This window comes from Oryctolagus cuniculus, chromosome 18 (assembly GCF_964237555.1).
Source record: "Oryctolagus cuniculus chromosome 18, mOryCun1.1, whole genome shotgun sequence".
NCBI lineage: Eukaryota > Metazoa > Chordata > Mammalia > Lagomorpha > Leporidae > Oryctolagus > Oryctolagus cuniculus.
In genome coordinates, this window is record NC_091449.1 from 63,952,086 (window position 1) to 63,970,320 (window position 18,235).

General features: G+C 58.1%; 1 protein-coding gene across 2 annotated transcripts in view; it reads left to right on the plus strand.

Moving 5' to 3' along the window:
• The window catches only part of PLCG2 (phospholipase C gamma 2), a 139,886-nt gene that overhangs the window by 103,848 nt on the left and 17,803 nt on the right, over positions 1-18,235 (plus strand). For both annotated transcript variants that reach the window (XM_002711657.5, XM_070062798.1), the window contains exons 20-28: positions 254-434; positions 1,645-1,716; positions 5,289-5,398; positions 7,835-7,931; positions 9,110-9,176; positions 11,018-11,175; positions 15,000-15,102; positions 15,395-15,604; positions 17,848-17,993. In XM_002711657.5, the coding sequence (XP_002711703.2) occupies positions 254-434; positions 1,645-1,716; positions 5,289-5,398; positions 7,835-7,931; positions 9,110-9,176; positions 11,018-11,175; positions 15,000-15,102; positions 15,395-15,604; positions 17,848-17,993 (1,144 nt within the window). The remainder of the gene's footprint in view (positions 1-253; positions 435-1,644; positions 1,717-5,288; positions 5,399-7,834; positions 7,932-9,109; positions 9,177-11,017; positions 11,176-14,999; positions 15,103-15,394; positions 15,605-17,847; positions 17,994-18,235) is intronic.

Consider the following 18,235-nt stretch of genomic DNA (forward strand, 5'->3'; position numbering starts at 1 on the left):
AGTTGTCTTTTTTAAAGTCAGGTTCGGTGGTTGGGAGCGGAGGAAGGAGAAGCTGTCCAATCACGCGGCCGCATTTCTCCTGAGACGGAATTCGCTAGATCTCTTGGAAACTCCCCCATGGTGGTGGTTGCTCCTTAGGAGGGCTGTGCCCCGTTGGTGTACCCCAGGGTGTTGCTCAGCAGTGGGGCTTGGAGAGCAGCCGCGGGGCCGCCAGGACCTTGGTGTGCCAGTCTCGTGTGGTCTCCCCGTCCAGGGCCAGGGGCAAGGTGAAGCACTGTCGCATCAACCGCGATGGCCGGCACTTCGTGCTGGGGACCTCTGCCTACTTCGAGAGCCTCGTGGAGCTCGTCAGCTACTACGAGAAGCACACGCTGTACCGGAAGATGAGGCTGCGGTACCCCGTGACGCCCGAGCTGCTGGAGCGCTACAGCATGGTAGGTGGTGGGCGCGCCGGGATTCGGCGGGCTGGCCGCCGCTGCACCGACAGGCTTCCTGGAGGACCCCCCATGGCCTCGCTCCTGCTCCCGCGGACTCAGCAGACCCAGGTCCTCCCTCCTGCTACTTAGAGTTGGCCGTGGAGGAGACAGGGAGAGAAGTCAAATGCAGATAGCATAAACGTGAAGGCGGATGAGTAGATCCAGAGCGATGGGGAAGGGTTGCTGTTGGCCAGGAGCGGTTCAGGAAGTTGCACTGCGAAGCTGGGAGCCGTGGCCCTCGCTCGAGAACACGAGGGCGGCACGTGCAGCGGTCACACAGCCCACGCCAGCCTGGAGGCCCGGACAGGGGCTGCCGTGGCTGGGATGGGGTGAGCCGGGGTGGGCGAGAAGAGAGCCCACCAGGAAGGTGGTGAACAGGGGGCTGGAATCTGGGGGCCTGGCAGGCCTGGCCTCTGCTCTGAGCTATTGGAAGAGACCTGATGCGATGACAGTGCCTCATCCCAGGAGGCGGATTCACTAATTTATTGAAGAGATCTGTCGTGCCCCAGCCGCGTGCCAGGAGCTGTTCTCCATGCCGGGAGCCCTGGGGACAGAGTGGGCTGCTGGGAATTGTGGGTTCTCTAGGGCACCCGGTTACACAGCTAAGACATTCTGGGTCTGCATGAATTATAAGGAAGCAAATAAAACAGGCTGGCCTGAGCCAGGGTGAACAGGCGGGCGTGTGGGCAGAGAAGGGGGGTGGCCAGGGAGCCAGGAAGGGAGGAGTGGCCGTGGTGCAAATGCTGAAGTGACAGAACAGAAAGGCAGGTGGCAGGGCCAGCGCCAAGACAGCGGCAGTGGCCGGCACTGGGTGTTGGTGCGCTGCTTGGTGACCCTGGCCCATTTCTGTGGCGTGACCACTTCCACGGTGGCCACTTGGGGAGGAGGTGCACGCCGCCAGCTGTCCCCGGTGCACCATGGGATGTGAGGCCGTGTGTGGCTGCAGGGGCCGCTGTGCTAAGGGGGTAGTGTCCACGTCTGGGGGGACTGCCGTATGGCCCCTTTCCGTCTCCACCCATGGGTCACAGGCAGATTCTGCAAGGTTTCAACTCTTCCACTGAAGGGGAGGCAACCCCAAGACGGCCGGCCACAGCCCTTATTCTAAAGGCTGGGGCAGGTGCGTGGACGCGCCAATTTATTTTCTGTTGATTTTTTTTTCTTTTTTCAGGAGAGAGACATAAACTCCCTGTATGACGTCAGTAGGATGTACGTGGATCCGAGTGAGATCAACCCTTCCATGGTACGAACACACTTCTGGGTCACGGTGCCCTAGCCCAGGTCGAGATGGATTCCTCTCCACCCCTCCCTCCCCCCTTACCCCCATGAGCATTAAGACAGGGCCAAAAACCTGCTCTCCCCAAAAGGTGTTTTGTTGGGGGGCGGAGGGAGAAGAACTAGTGATTGACAGTACGACGTCTAGCTTCAGGGAGAAGGTTAATGGAATTCTACCCGGACGCCGCGTCGCCTTGCTACAATTCTGAACCATCTTTGGGCCGCACGGCTTCTAATTAAAAGTCCCTCCCGCGTGTTCTGCTTGCTGGCGCGGCCTGCGGTGCCCGCGTGTTCTGCGTGGTTGGCTGACCTCCTTAGGGGCCGGCATATCTCACGTTCCCACCCCGACTTTGCGGGCAGGGACGGGTTCTACCTTAGCCTCTGCTCGCTGGGGCTTCATCTGGAGTTTAGCCTGAGCCGGTGGAGGGGGCGTGATGGCAGATTTTCTGCTGGGGGCACGATTCTCGCTTAGGAAGGGGCCCTGCTGGTGGCTCTGTTGAAATCCAGAGACAAATTTCTTCTTCTTCTTTTTGAATGTATAATCCTCTGCCAGTGCCAATGTCCTTGAGCAAGAAGTGAAGTCTTGAGGAGGTGCGCGTAGACGGAGCTGTGTGCGAAATGCATTAAGGGGTCTTAGCTGGCAGCAGAGGCTTTGATGAGGAGTGAAGAATGTCGGCTTGGTGACGCGAATGCCCCAATCCCCTATAGACAGGTTTTGCAGATGTGTCACTTCCAGCCCTGGCTCTTTCTCCCTGACCACATGCTGTCCTCGGAGTTAATTTTGAAGGGCTTGAGTCCCTCTTTTATCTCCACAATTTCATAAAACAGAGGCTGCCAACTCAAGTGTCCATCAAGACGGGGCAGCTAACAGGAGTGAGGCGAGCTGGTCGGGCCTAAGAACTACTTTACAATCTCCTCTGTCTGTCCTGACTGTGACAAAACCATGCACGGTTAGTAATAGACAGCAGCTGGCTGTTGGCCTCCTATTGGCCAGGTGGCAGGGATGAGGGACACGAGGGTAAACTGAGCTACACAGGCCCCCACCTCGGGAGTGGCCCCCGCGCAGTGACAGCTGATGGCCACCTGTCAAGAGGCAGCCCGCGGCTTCTGATTTCTCAAGCCCAACCAGCAATCTCCCGGTTTTGAAACTGTGGTGATGAAACCAAGTTTTAGAATCTTCCTGTCTCGTCTCTGCGTGAGCCATGCCAGACCCGGCGGTGTGCCAGGATTGCGCGCCAGCTGCCGGGCACCTGGAAGGAAAGTGATCGCCATTATGTCTGGGAGATGATGTTGTGAGGAACAAACACGCGGGTCAAGGGACGGCGAGGAGCCCTGGCCTGCTGATTCCCGGCCAGCGGCTCCTCCTGGTCTCTGCTCCAGGGAAGGTGTTTTCCTGCCCGCTCCTATACCTGCCATTTTTATTTGCTTGGTTCTCCCATCGCTCATCGTAGTGGCCTTGTCTGTTGGAACTCGTGGGGCACTTTGTCCAATGAGGCACATTGAAATGGGGCAGATGTCCCAGAATGCTCTGGGTGACTGAGCCAGTGTCGCTGATTCCCCGTCTGTGGCCATTTGGGCCATTCCCAGCCTTGCAGCAGAGTGGTAACGATGGGTAGCCCGTGGCAATGACCACAAGCGCGTGCTGGGCTAAGTCCTTGACAGTGGTTGCTAGCTCACCAATCCTAACAGCCCTGCCAAGCAGGCCCTGTTTTTGTGCCCATTTTACAGGTGAGCAAGTGGAGGTACAGGGCGGCTGAATAGTGGCTGGTGAGGTGTGGGGCTGGAGTTTGGACTCAGGCAGACTGAGGTGTGTGCTGCTGACCACGTGGCTCAGCTCCGGTGGGCAGCTCCCCTGTGTGGTGCGTGAGGACCCCTGCTCCCACCTGACAGGCTGAGTCCTCCTCTGGAAGCCGTTATGTGCCCCGGGCCCCAGCACCAGGCCCTCGAGCCGGGCTGTGGTCCCTCTGTCAGCCTTGAAGCAGGACACACAGGCTGAGCTTGCTCCAGTGCAGGTCGGGAGAGATGGGACGGCTTCTGGGTCACTTCTGCTCGGAGCTCCCCGCGGCAGAGCCTCCCGCGACTTCTTCTGGAACACCAGGAACTGCAGCAGTGACTCTAGTACTGAGCTAGCTCTGGGTGCAGCCATTAATGTCTGGTCGACTGTGGGCTTAATACTTCCTGTCTCTTGCCTCAGTTTCAGTATCTGTCAGATGGGCATGATAATACCACTACTGGTAGATATGTTGTGAGCATTAAAGGCGACACGACAAAGGCTTAGAGCCAGGCTTCGATTCTATTAACTGCTTAAGAAATGCAAACTATTTTTTTAAAGACTTATTTATTTACTTGAAAGCGTTGCACAGAGAGGGAAGGAGAGGCAGAGAGAGAGCGAGAGCGAGCAAGCAAGAGGGAGAGAGAGGTCTTCCATCCACTGGTTCACTCCCCAGATGGCCACAATGGCCAGAAGGGGGGCTGATCCAAAGCCAGGTGCATCTTCCTGGTCTCCCATGTGGGCGCAGGGGCCCAAGGACTTGGGCCATCTTCTACTGCTTTCCCAGGCCATAGCAGAGAGCTGGATTAGAAGTGGAGCAGCCGGGTCTCGAACTGGTGCCCATATGGGATGCCGGCACTGCAGGCAGCAGCCTTATCCTCTACGCCACAGCGCCAGCCCCAACAAGCTATTCCTTCTTACCACATTTATCACATGTGCTATCTCACTTTGACATTCCCATGAAATAGGTCAACCCCCAACTCCCATTTCAAAGACAGAAAAACTGAGGCACAGAGAGTCTCAGGCTTGAGTAGCTGGCAAGAGGCACAGCAGTGATTTGAAAGTGTGCATCTGACTGCATAGCCCACGCGTGCTTTGAGGAGCAGGTGTACCGGGCTCCTTGCACAGTCCCTGCCCCTGTTTCCTTGGTGGGGGGAGAGCGGAGCCCCGATGGAATCAGCTTTCACCATCCCACAGGTTTTCCTGCTGATGTGTTCCTGCCGTGTGCGTGTTAGTTTTGTCGTGGTCTCTGCTTGCCAGGCCCAGGTGTAAAGGCAAATTCACCGGGAAGAAATGTGTTCTCGGGAAAGTCTGCCTGCCTTATCTCTGCCGACAGCGAGCCCGCCTGTGGGTGCCTTTCATGGAGAGGGCCTCAGTTACTCCTGGAAACGTCAGCACCCTGTAGGGCACAGTTGAGGACCCCTGGCCCTCGTAGAAAGTGGGGAGCCCCCCAGCACTGCCCTTAAACTTGTGTTGGTGAGCTGAGGCCGTCATACTTACCTAAAAGGCATACCCTTTCTTTGTTGAGAAAACGAAGCAATAGTGGGCGACTCCCAAATGTCCTCTGCTCTCGTCAGTTCCCACTGCCACTCCCTGGGGACTTTTGGGGACCTCGGCGGCTTTGCAGCACCAGCCATTGGCCAGCAGATGGCGCAGTGACATTGCCGCTGCAGCAGGCTCTGCTCCCTGGTGAGAACTGAGTGGAGAGGTCCGTTCACCTCTGCTCCCATGGTCCTGGCTGACCCGTTCCTTCTGGTTTTCTCTTAAAGCCTCAGAGAACCGTGAAAGCTCTCTATGACTACAAAGCCAAGCAGAGTGACGAGCTGAGCTTCTGCCGCGGTGCCCTGATCCACAACGTCTCCAAGGAGCCCGGTGGCTGGTAAGGCTGGGTGGGGGCTGGGCGCCCTGGCAGGTGCTGGTGTCTTGTCCCTTCTCAGGGGTGCTTCAGGTGTGGCTGAGTGCTTACTCCCTTTGTCTGCCGTTCTTGGCTGAGCTCCTGGGAAGGAGGGCAAGTAGCAGTTTTAATCACCATTATGTCCCGTCACCCTGTGTCGTTGGTGACTATAATCCAGCAGCAGCTGCCATGGGTTGCATATCAGTCCTCTCACCAAATCCTGGCTACAGTCACTCTGAATTATAGCTGTGGTTACCCCCACTTCACAGATGCAGTAAGTGAGGCTCTCCTCAAGGTTGCACGGTGGCTGAAGTGTGCAGTCATCCCATTGGGCAAGTCTGCGCATTATTTTAAATTCAAATTCGTGTGCTATTGCTTAGTCCTGTGCTGTCAGCAACGGCGCCATCCTCTGTGCCGTGAGTGCGTTTTTAGGTCAGAGCCACCTGGGCTTACTCAGGTTACCTGTTCCCAGTTTTCATCAGTCGGTCCCTAGACGAGTGGTTTTGTGCGGTGATTTCCCATGAGCAGTGAGAAGTTGCGTGGAACCCTGAGACCAGGCAGAGGGTCAAGCCTTTTTTCCTCCCACAAGACAACTGGGCCTGACTTGGAGTGTGTGGGTGGGTCAAACACTACTGTAGCATTTCACTCAGGGTAACTCGCCCGAGCCACCTGACAACCTGCGTTTCAGACGAGGCAGCTGAGGCACAGAGAAGTTCAGCTATGTGCCCGGGACCACACAGCAGGCTGAGATGTCAGTTAGGGTCTTCTGCCTCCAGCGCCCACCCTCTTCACCCACCCATGTGCCTCATTGCTCTGCACACTCCTGCAAGGTGCCCTAATCCAGGGATTTTTGTTTCAAAACCTCCTGCTAACATCAGCTGAACCTCTCATTCCAAATAAGTAACAGCAGAGTTCCCCGTGGAAGCGGCTGCGGGGGCCTGGGGCTGCCTGCTGTGACCTTCTCGTTGACCTCCGTCCACCTTGTAGTCCTCGGTGCCCCTCCCCCACCCCGGCCCTTGGTTTGCTGCCCACTGGGTTGTCTCCCAGTTGGGAGCTTGGCTCTGCCACCATCTCTGCACCAGGCTGCTCCTGCACCTGCTTCTCACTGGGTGGGGCGGGGTGGGGGTGACGCCTCAGACCATCCCATGCCCCCGCCCTGGGCCTCTCCAAATTCCCCAGGCTCTCATCCTGAGATAGATTCAGAGCCGGCGGGGGGGGGGGGGGGGCTTCAACATAAATTTGGTGCTAGAGGTCTCGCTCATGTCTTCTGCTATGGGAGCAGTACCGCCACCTAGTGGGCTGCCTGCCTTTAGACTATTTTTCCAAACCAGTTCCTTTGGGGCTAGAGGGACCACCCCCTCTTACCCAATCAGAGATGCTTTTTTGTTTTTAATTTAGTTATTTATTTAAAGTTAGAGTTGCCAAGAGAGAGGAGAGACAGAGAGAGAGAGATCTTCCAGCTACTGGTTCACTCCCCAAATGACCGTGCGGGGCACCGACCGCTAGGGGACAGGCTAGGTTCTGAAGGCCCTGTGGAGCTGACTTGTGTCTAGGGCAGCAGCGTGATCGCGTAGGAGCCCCTGGCTGCGGAGAGGAGTCCCCACGACGGCCCGGTGGGAAAGAGCAGACGTGCAAGCCCGGTCATGGACCGGGGTGGGGGGGTCATTTAGAGCAGCTGCTGTCTGGGGGTCAAGGCACACGCATAGGTGAACCACACCACATGCCCTTAGGGCCGTTGGGAAGGCAGGGAGCTGTATTTTAGCCGAATGACGGCAAGAACTAACGCTACTGAGCGTGTTGCACTCTCTGCGTGCACAAGAGGTCTTCAAAAAGTTAGTGGAAAAGGCTTCTTTCGAAAAGAAACTGCATGAATATTAAAAACTTTGTGCACCAGAATAAGCTTAACCTCTCAATTCCACTTCCCATGTCCTTTCTGGAGTGCCTGCATACTGGACGTACGCGCTGATAAAGCCGCCCGCCTGGGCACTAGCATAGCCCCGTGAACAGCCGCAGAGTCTGGGGCCCAGAGCACCTGCGTGGTCGGTGACGGAGCTCAGACTGCATCGCAGGCTGCCGGGCTGCAGCACCCTCATCAGCCAGCCCTGGCCTTTAGATCCACAACCCTCCCGGAAGTGGTTTCAGGCCTGCCCTGGCGTTGAGCTGTTGTGTGTTACACAGCTTTCAACTCCTGCTCCAGGTGTTGAGCCTGGAGACGTCCGGTGTCCCCGACCGAATCATAGGTGTTGAGAGGAGGACCGTGAGCCCCTGGCGGCGCACTGCTGATGAAAGAAGGGAAGCAAACACCCCCTCGGCACTGACCGCCGCCTGTGGTCGCCTGGCCGCCAGCCGCCTTTCTCCCCCAGCAGCTTGGAGCCGACACCTGCTGCTGGTGACGGCCTGGGGCCTCTTGTCTCCTTGCAGGTGGAAAGGAGACTACGGGACCAGAATCCAGCAGTACTTTCCGTCCAACTACGTCGAGGACATCTCCACAGTGGACGTGGAGGAGCTGGAAAAGCAGGTGAGCCTCCCGCCCGCGTCCCAGCAAGCAGGGAGCCGCTGGGGTGCCGGTCGGGGAGGCTCCCGCAGCCGTGCTGGGCTGCATTTTTATGCGTGCTGCGACGCGGGGTCTTTGTGGAGCTGCCAAACAAGGGAAGATGGAGCGACAGGAAATTGGGGTTGAATCCGAGCTGCTGCAGGTGAAAGTCACGGGCACCAGCCAGTTGCGTTTTAATCAGGTTGTGCTGAGCTGGAAGGCTTTGAATATGCAGCCAAATTCCCACCGGAGCCACAGTGGCCGAACGGGGAGTCCGTGCTCTGTCCAGAGCAGCCTGTAAATGAGACACATTGAGCCGCGCAGCGAGACGCTGCGTGCGTGCTCGGGGTGAGCAAGCGAACGGGCCTCACCAGCGGTCAGACGTGGCCGTGGTCCTGCTGTGTGGTCCAGGAGGTGTGGGGAGCAGCCACGTTCGGCATGCCACATACCAGGGGAGATGGGGCAACCTGGAAGGCTCCCTGGAGACAGGGGCATGTGGGCCTTCCAGGTCAAGCTAGAGTACGATGGTGAGTGACGGGCAGAAGGGAATGGTAAGTGGGAGGCACCACTAAGCAAAGGTGCAGTGGTGGGCACAGGACTGTGCTCCTGGGCTTGGGCTGAGGCAAAGACAAAACTGCCTCCCACCCTAGCCGTGTAGTAGGGGCTGAGGTTAGTGCGAGCTGGGGGTGCGGCTCTCCTGAGACCCACCTATTCTCTGTCTTAGCTGGACCCTGGTCTGGTTCAAGTGCAGTGGGAGGCAGAGCTGGAGTGCTGCAGGCCCCGTGGACAGCAAGGGTGTAGCTCCAGCAGGCCGTGGGAAGCCACGGGAGGCTGCTGAGCCGGGCTTTAGAGAGCTGAACGGTCCCGTTCCGTCGTCACGTCGGAGGCAGGGCCTACGGTCTGTTTAGGAACTCGGAGCTGAGGTAGCATCTCGAAACCTGCAGAGGAATCAGCAAGCAGCCTGCACCTGCACACGCCACTAGGTGCCCGTCATCTCCACGCTGCATTATTTAGCGCCCTCCCCGTGGACGGCTCCTGTAATGAAAATGCATTTTAAACAGTTCCACTGGCAGTGTCCCTGCTAAGTGGTGTGCTTTGGAAACTGGTTGTCTTTTTATTATTCCTGTTCCGACAGCCCTGAGTTATGTCTTGTTTCCTCACAGATTATCGAAGACAACCCCTTAGGCACTCTCTGTAGAGGAATCCTGGACCTCAACTCGTATAACGTGGGTACGTGCAGACGTGGCTGACCCCGGACTCCCATCCTTGTCCCCCAGGCCTGACCTCAGAACCACCCCAGACAGGGAGGCGGTGAACGTGGGGTCCTGTCCGGCCTTGACTTTGAGGCTGGCTGCTGTACTGGCTCCAACCAAGCACCACAACTACAGGCCGTCAGTGACGGCCGCTTGAACTCTGCTGGTAGTTTCTGAAGCCCTGGTATGGAGTACCAGGCAGGTGCCACTGCCACCAGCTTCGTTGTGCGGGGGGTCTGCTGCGTCCCCCGTGCTCTTTGCAGGAGAGCCGAGCCGTTGGCCAGGCTGAGATGGGGCTGGAGCCAGACTCTTGGATTGTGAGCGCAGCTCTGCCCGCTGGTTGCTGTGACGCCCTGGGCTCTCTGCTTCTGCTCTCTGCGCTGCGGCTTCTGGCTGCTCGGCCGGGGGTCAGGAAACCCAGGCTGCCCACGTCCGGGGATGCTAGGGGGAGGGCAGTGAGGGCACGGCTTGAACATGGGCCTATCCAGGAGGCAGGTGGGATGCTCCACGGGCTTCATGGGCCTTGCATCTGTCCGCTTTTAAGTGGGAAAGTTGCAGCTCCCGTGGAGCAGCTGCAGGCGCTAAGGAGGAACATTCTTCTGCCTTCTTCCATGGGAAGCCTTCCTGTCTGGAGCAGGCCTCGTGTTCCCTGCAGCCGTTGATTGGTTCGCCTGGGTTTACTGCCTCCGCCAGGGCCCTGGGAACACCTGTGCACGCTGCCCTGGCCTCGGGAAGTTTTTCCTTCCATTGCCAGCATTTTGCTTTCTGCATTGAGTAACTGGCTTTGCTTGCTTGCTTGCTTGCTCGTTTTGGCTTCCTTGTCACGGTCTGGCAGGATAGGTATCTGCTGAGCGAGCGCAGCGGGTGTCTGTGGGCCCCTGGCAGGGTGGCAGAGGGGGCTCGGGGCACCTGTCTGCACGGCCGATGGTCTGCGAATCCTTCCCTTCCCCAGGTTTGCACAGGGCTCAGCAGGTGCGAGCCAGGTCTGCTCTGAGCCTCAGCCTTCACACACCCAGCTAGGCGCCCTTCCCTCTGTGATTTCTCTCCACGAACCGCTCCTGTTCCTGGCAGGAGCAGTGGCCTCCCAGGGTTGTGAGAGGGACCGATAGGATGCAGAGCACGGTCTGCCAGGAGTATTGCTGGCTGAAGGAGCTCAGGAATCCCAGCTACGCGCATTGTTTCACAGATAACTTCCCCTCTCCTGATCTTCCCCCTCCTGATCTTCCCCCTCCTGATCTTCCCCCTCCTGATCTTCCCTCTCCTAATCTTCCCCCTCCTGATCTTCAGTCTCTGTTCCTTGCTGTCTCAGCATGTGGAGTCCGTTCCATGCCCCGCTCCTGGCTTCTGGTGCCTGCTGGCATCCTCGGGGTCCCTGGCTTGCGGCCCCACCCGTCCTTGCTCCGCCTCCACCCTCACGTGCTTCCTGCGCTGCGTCTGCGTCTCACAACTCCCTCTCTTTCCCCTTACAAAGACACGGGGCCTTGGGCTTTAGGTGTACCCTAAATCCAGGACGGTCTCATCTTGAGATCCTTAATTCGCACACATCTGCCAAGACTCAGTTTCCAAACAAGGTCACGGTCGCAGGGGCCAGGGGCTGGGGTGGGTGCCTTCGGAGGACTCGGCTCGCTGTTTCCTGGCACAGCAGGGTGTGTAAGGGTCCAGATGCAGCCAACACGAGGGGGCACCCCAGGCAGCGCCAGGCACGGGGATAGCGACGGCTGACCGCTTCGCTCAGTGAGAACCCTTGGGCGGTGCCAGGTCTGGTCTTTGGGGCCTGTCCGGGGGCTGATCAGGACTTCGCTCATTCTCTCCCCACAGTGAAAGCCCCACAGGGCAAAAACCAGAAGTCTTTCGTGTTTATCCTGGAGCCCAAGAAGCAGGGGGATCCTCCAGTGGAGTTCGCCACGGACAGGGTGGAAGAGCTCTTCGAGTGGTTCCAGAGCATCCGGCAGATCAACTGGAAGATGGACACCAAGGTAGGCCCTGGGCCGCAGGCGCGCCCGGAGTCCGCAGGCCCCTGGCACCTGCTGCGGCTGTGGGGGGGGTGGGTGCGCGCCACAAGTGGAGCAGGTCCAGGGGCCACGCGGATGTGAGGCGGATGCAGGGCGGGTGCAGACAGTAGGAATGTCTGTCTTCTGCCTTTGGCTCTGGAGCAGAAAGGGGTGGTAGAAGTCCCCTGGGAAGCTGCGGCCTGTTGGAGCCTGCGGGAGGCTCGGTGCCTTCCTCGCTCTGCGTGCGTCGCTTCCCAACATTGACAGAGCCCTGCCCACAGCCAGCGTTTGTTTGCTGGGCTTGGCTCCCTGGCCCCTGAACGCAGACAGCCAAGATGCGCTCCTTTCTCCTGCAGATGGGAATGACTTTTTCTAGGTTTCCCTATCTGGGCAGCAGCGTAGGGCTGCAAGTGTGTTGAGGAGGTAGGAGGTTTTCCAGTTGGCAGCCTGGGCCCTGGGCAAGTGACCTGACTCCTCTGGGCCTCAGTTTCCCTGTTTATAAAGCGAGGAGCCCAGCAGGTAACCCAGAAGCTGATGGGTGAGAAGCGTAAGGCTCAGCCTCCGTGGGGCTTAGTGCCCACGTCATCCTTGTGCCGGATGACGACACGGCAGAGTGTTGCCACATCTTGGATTATGGGGTACAGGAGGCCGAGGGCTTCCCATGGAGCCACTTGCTTCTCAGCTAGGTCTTGAACCAGGGCACTGACTGGATAGCCTTCCTTGTAGCTCCCAGGCCCCTGACCTCTGGCCGTCATGGCTGAGCCACTGTCTGCCAGGTGCTGGCAGTGGTCACCCCACGCCATCGCCACCGCCAGAAGCTGCAGTATCCCGGTCTGCTCTTCTCCTTTCTGGAAGTGGCTGGGCAACAGAGACCCCTGAGTCAGCCTTTGAACTCCCTGGAGGGAGACTGTTGTCCTCGAAGACTCTAGGGAGTGCCAGGTGAATGGCCTCCTTGCTGGTGGGCCCGGCCAGCACCCCCACCCGGGTCCCAGACTCTAGTGAAGGGTCTCACAAACAGCACCCCACTCTCCCGTGGCTTGTCGCTGCATCACCAGGCCCTCCAGGGGGCCAGGAGCTAGTTAGCACCAGCAAGGTGGTGCGTTCCCACTCTCCCTGGTGGGCACATCACTGCCTTCCCATGCCTCCGGCGTGGTACAGTGTAGAAGTCCAGGGGCACCCCTGCCCCGAGGGTGATCTGAAGAATTGTCCTCACCCGTGGCTGTGGCCGAGTGGCTGTCATCACTGTTTGCGTGGCACCGTACAGCAGCCCCTGGCCATCCTGAGCGTGTTCTCATTCTTGAGTCTCTGGGTCCGTCTAGCCCAAGATGGAGAAGAGTAGTCAGGAGCAAGCTTGGAGCACCTGCTTCCTGTGTGCCCGATCCCAGACACCCCAGCTTTCTCCGAGAGGGGCACGGGCGGGGCGGTAAGCGGTGTACCCGCCTCTCCTGACTTGTCTTCCTGTGACTTGAGTCTGTCCTCCCTCCTTCCCTGTCCCACTTCCTCTCCTCCGGTGTGGGGGTTTCTGAGATGCTCCTCCTGTGTTTGTTTTCATGTTTGCTAGGATTAGCTGAGACCGTTTTTCTAGTCTTAGTGCAAAAACTGCATTCAGCAGAGGTTGACTGGGTCCCGGCTGTGGGCCCTGCTGCCCACACGATGAGCTGTTGTGGCCACAGGGAGAGGCCTTGTCCTGCCTTTGAGAAGCAGAGGGGTGATGGGCTGTCGGCCTGCTGCCAGGAGGTTCTCCCCAAAGTCTCCCACGGGCGTCTCCCTAAGGACTGGCCCAGCATTCTGTCTGTTTTCATGCCCTCTGGCTGTCTCTGGTCTGTGGCAAGACCAGCCACTGTGCTCTGTCTGGTTAGTAGTTTCCAAAGCCTAACCAATGGCATGTGTTGTGACCCCACACACTGGGGTGGCCTGATGTTAGCACGTGCAGGTGTGCAGAGGAATTGTGAAGCAATTTGGCACTCAGAGTACGCAGCCAACTTGATACAATGACCCGGGCGGAGAGGTATGGCTTGAGTGTCCTTAATAGTGCTTGGCTGTGGACTTTGGACATCTCTGGACTCCTCTGCCCAGTGCATCCTGCCCACAGCAATCCGAGTCTTACTGCCAGGGCTTGCTGTGTACCCGGGGCACTCTGGAGGTGTGGGACGGGCTGGCGAGGGCCGGCTTGGGTGGATGAGCTTGAGGGAATACCAGAGCTTGGAGGCGCATTCACAGCTGTTCTGGTGATGTGGTCACAGCCAGAGCTGTTATCAAAGCTCGTTTACTGGGTATTGCCAAAGTCTGACCCAAGGAATTAGGCCAGCACTCGTGGGTGAAGGTGTCCTTATGTAAGAATTGGGTGCCCTAGCTTGCTTGTGTGCCAGGAGCCACTGCTGCTGCTCTGTCTGGCACACGTGTCTCCCAGTGCAATGTGGCCACTGTTCATTGCTTGTCGTTGTGCCTGGTGGAGAGCCAAGGCCTCCCCGTAGAATCCTCTAGGAGCCCTGTGCATCCTCGGATGAGTCTTATTTTACAGCTGTGGAAACTGAGGCACGAGGCGATGATAGGACTGGCCTAACTGACACAGCCAGCAAACTGGCAGGCTCTCATTTCAAACTCCTGTCTCGTTCCAGTTCCCACCTTCTTAGCTGTGGGATTGTATTGCCGCTGTCACCGGGGCAGCCCAGGACCTGAACACGTGCCACCTGCAGGGCTCTGCCGTATCCCGGGGAAACAGAGTGGGGATTGCAATAACACAGGGCGGGCAGCGAGGGACAGGCCAGGGCCGAGGAAGGCAGAGACTGAGAGACACTGAGGTTTCAGGAAGGCAGGGCCCCTTTCCCGGTCTGTGTTGGAGTTCTCCATTCAGGTGTCTGTGAGCGGGAGTGGTGTGGGTGGCGTCGAGGAGGTGGGGGCACGCGGGCAGCAGGCGGGGGGCTCAGACACTGAGGGTGTAAAGTGTGAGCTGCGTGTGGAACGCTTGCTGGTGACGTCGCGTCCAGGAGCTGAGCTGATGGTGTGAGAGTGAGGAGGAGGCAGGGCTGCAGCATGGCACAGGCAGGGCTTAAGCGTCTGGTCTTGATGCTGGCCGGCTGTGTTAGGTGGTGGTAAACTCTTACCCTCAGAGGAGGTGTGGACCAGCTTAGATGAGCTCCCCTCCACCATGACATCCCTAGCGTGCGTCACTCGAGCCTAAGCATCCCCATGCAGTGATGGGCCCCTCAACATCTTTTCCCAAGGCTCCCCTCGGCCGGTGGAAAGCTGATGGTCAGAACTGGGGGAGAAGTGAGAAGGGCTTCCTTGCTCAGAGTTTGACCAGACAGGAGAAAGACCCCCTAAGTCTTTGGCATGGGCCTGGGCCTCAGGGAGACAGACCTCTGGCCAGAGCCGCCATGGGCACAGTAAGAGGTGGGGAGAGGGGACATGCCTGTTCCAGGGTCCCAGGGGAGAGAGAATTACAACAAGGCAGCTGTGGTCTGCCGTGCGAGGGCTGGAACTGGGTGTAGCAGTGGCTTCAGGGGAGGGAATAACAGGGGCAGAGGACAAAGGAGAGGGGGACGGTGACAGAGAGCCACCTCCTGCACCGTCCTGACCCCGTCTGTTTTTGAGAGCCGTGGCCAGGGACTGAGATGGACATGGACCTGGGCGGCAGCAGCTTGGTGGAGAATTCTGGCAGTGAGAGGAGGGGGAGGAAGGAGGTGGCTGCAGGGGAGGCAAGGGAGGGAGGGGGAAGGCAGGGGAAGAGGAAGGGGAGGGGCATGCACAGGAGGTGAGGGGTGCACTGGTTCTGGAGGCTGCAGCTAACGGTGCCTGGCTCCAAACAGGAGAACAACATGAGATACTGGGAGAAGAACCAGTCCATCGCCATTGAGCTCTCCGACCTGGTTGTCTACTGCAAGCCCACCAGCAAGACCAAGGACAACCTAGGTAACGTCTTCCCCTTCAGGGTAGTTTCAAATAGTTTTAAACAAAAAGGTGAATCACAGTATTTCTAGATTAAAAGGCGGATACACCTTCCTGCCCCACCCCCTGCCTTGCACCCCTGCGACCCTCGAAGGCAGGGGTGAATCTGATGGTAGCGATGCTGGTGCTGCCTTCGCAGCCCCTTGGGTGTGGTGTCAGAGAGATGCCTGGTGTCCTCTGGCCGTGAGCGTGCAGCCGCTGCCCCAGCATGGTGCCGAGAGCCTCGGTAAGTGCTGACCGGCTGCTCTGTGTGCAGAGAACCCCGACTTCCGGGAAATCCGCTCCTTTGTGGAGACGAAGGCTGACAGCATCGTCAGACAGAAGCCCATCGACCTTCTGCGCTACAACCAGAAGGGCCTGACCCGCGTCTACCCGAAGGGACAGCGGGTCGACTCCTCCAACTACGACCCCTTCCGCCTGTGGCTGTGCGGCTCCCAGATGGTGGCGCTCAATTTCCAGACGGCAGGTAAAGGGGCACCGCAGGTGGCCAGGACGTGGGGGGTGGGGTGGGGGGTGTCCTTCCAGGCAGGGGGAGCGGGGCCAGCAGGAGTGAATGGTGTGTCCTGGGAACTGTCAGGGTTGTCAGGGCAGCTGGGCAGCAGGCGGCCTTCAGCACAGTGGGGTGAAGAAGGGGCCCGGCCGGCTGTGTGACGGCGACAGACAGAGACAGTCCGTTAGCTTATGTGACTACAGTGTCCCGGAGTGCATTCCAGCTTCAGGCACACAGTGGCTGCCTCGGGGGCTCTCTCCTCTCTGCACTTTCCTCCTGTTTTTCAAGAGATTTATTTTTATTTATCTGAAAGGCAGAGTGACAGAAACAGAAGCAGACACAGAAGCACGCGTGCACGCATGCGCGCGCACGCACACACACACACACACACACACACACCCCTGCAGCTTTGCCATCCACTGGTTTACTCCCCTAAATGGTCGTCACGACAGCTGGGGCTGGGCCAGGGCGACGTCGGAAGCCAGGAACTCCATCTTGGTCTCCCACGTGGGTGGCGGGCCCAAGCCTTTGGGCTGTCCCCTGGTGCTTTGCTAGGCGCGTTAGCAGGGAGCTGGATCTGAAGTAGAGCGGCCGTAAGACCAGCCCCAGAACTTCCCTCTTTGAGAGCTTCCTGGCTCAGACTCTCCTGGAACTCATCTTGTGCTGGGAAATGCAACGCGCACACACTTGTGGACCCCAGAGGGCGGCATGAGGCACAGTGGTTTGACCCCCACTGTTGTATCCTGAGCCTCCCTTATGCTCTTGCCTGGCTTCCCAGGCTGCTGTGGGGTGGCACTGTTCTGTTTAACCAGCCTCCCACGGAGGCCCCTGTAGGCTGTTCCCATCAGAGACACTTACCCGCTGCACTGTCTTCTGGAACCTTCTCTGAGAGCCTAGTACTACAGAGGTAGGGGTGCATTAGGGGGACAAAATGCTTGGAGCAGCGGGGTGGGTTCCCCGGCACTTGCACTTGGATTTTGATAAGCTTTGCCCTGAAGAAAACCCCTGCACGGCTGTCTGCGGTGGTGCCGATAGCAGGAGGTTTGCCATCGTGCCCTCCACAGAAGCTGGGTGTGGAGATACAAATTGGCACTCTGGCGTCAGTTCATGAACCTCATTTTATTGAGCTGCTCCATCTTTGTCCATCTGATGGGTTAGAATTGATTAGAGGGGCTGGTGCTGTGATGGAGCGTGTAAAGCTGCTGCCTGCAGTGCCAGCATCACATATGGGTGCTAGTTCAAGATCCGGCTGCTCCACTTCCAATCCAGCTCTCTGCTGTGCCTGGGAAAGCAGTGGAAGGTGGCCCAAGTGCGTGGGTCCCTGCATCCATCTGGGAGGCCCAGAGGAAACTCCTGGCTCCTGGCTTGAGATCATCCCAGCTTAGCTCATTGTGACCATTTGGGGAGTGAAGCAGCGGCTGGAAGACCTCTCTATATCTTTCAAGGAAATAAATAAATAAAAAGAATTAGACACTGTGGCTGATGAGAGCTGCTCTTACTGATATTTCACTTGCCTTCCTTTAAAACAGTTTTATTCATTTGGAAGGCAGATGGAAGTAGAGAGAGGGAGAGACAGAAAGGTCTTTCATCTGCTGTTTCACTCCCCAAATTGCCTCAAAAGCTGGAGCTGATCTGATCTGAGGCCAGGAGCGAGGAGCCTCTTCCAGGCCTCCCTCATAGGGGCAGGAGCCCAAGGACTTGGGCCATCTTCTGCTTTCCCAGGTGCATTAGCAGGGAGCTGGACTGGAAGTGGAGCAGCCAAGAGTGACACCGGCACCCATATGGGATGCTGGTGTAGCGGGCAGCAGCTTAAGTTTCCGTGCCCCAGTGCCAGCCCCGGTGTCTCCCTTCTGAGTGGTGGTCCCTGCTTCAGGTGCCAAGGGAGCACGGCACTGGTTTTCCTGCAGAGTGTGCGGGTGTCTTACCCTGTTTATCTCATCAAGTTTTCATTGTGTACACTGATCGGAGCTCTTAGGAGGTAAAAAAGTTTACATGTCTATTTCCCAGGCATTTGGATGAAGGCTTAACTTCTGTGCATTTTTCCAGCATTTAGGAGGTTTAATGACCTCGTGTGGTTCTGCAGTTTTTTCTAAGAGTCTGATAGTTTGCTTGAGTCAGTGGCCTTTGTGAACAACTGCCTGCAGTGACTGCTGGGAAAAGCCGCGCCCGTTCCGCCGTGTTCACGCCTGACTCACGGCCCGTGTCTGCTCTCCTTCCAGACAAGTACATGCAGATGAACCACGCGCTGTTCTCACTCAACGGGCGGACGGGCTACGTCCTGCAGCCCGAGAGCATGCGGACCGAGAAGTACGACCCGATGCCGCCCGAGGCGCAGAGGAGGATCCTGATGACCGTCACGGTCAAGGTGGGGCCCAGGGCTGGGCTGAGGCCCCCGCCCCAGGGGGAAGCATCACACTCATGGTTAGGACCTTTCGCACACTATCGTGCCTCCCAGGGCGATTGAGGAGGAAAGAGAGGGAGAGGAACTCACCGAAAGCCATCTTGGTCATCCCCCTGTTGTCAGTGTGTCAGCATATGGTAGGAATCAGTCTCTAGCCAGAAAGAGAAAGAAAACTGGGGAAATGGCCTCAAGAGAGAAGAGGGTTG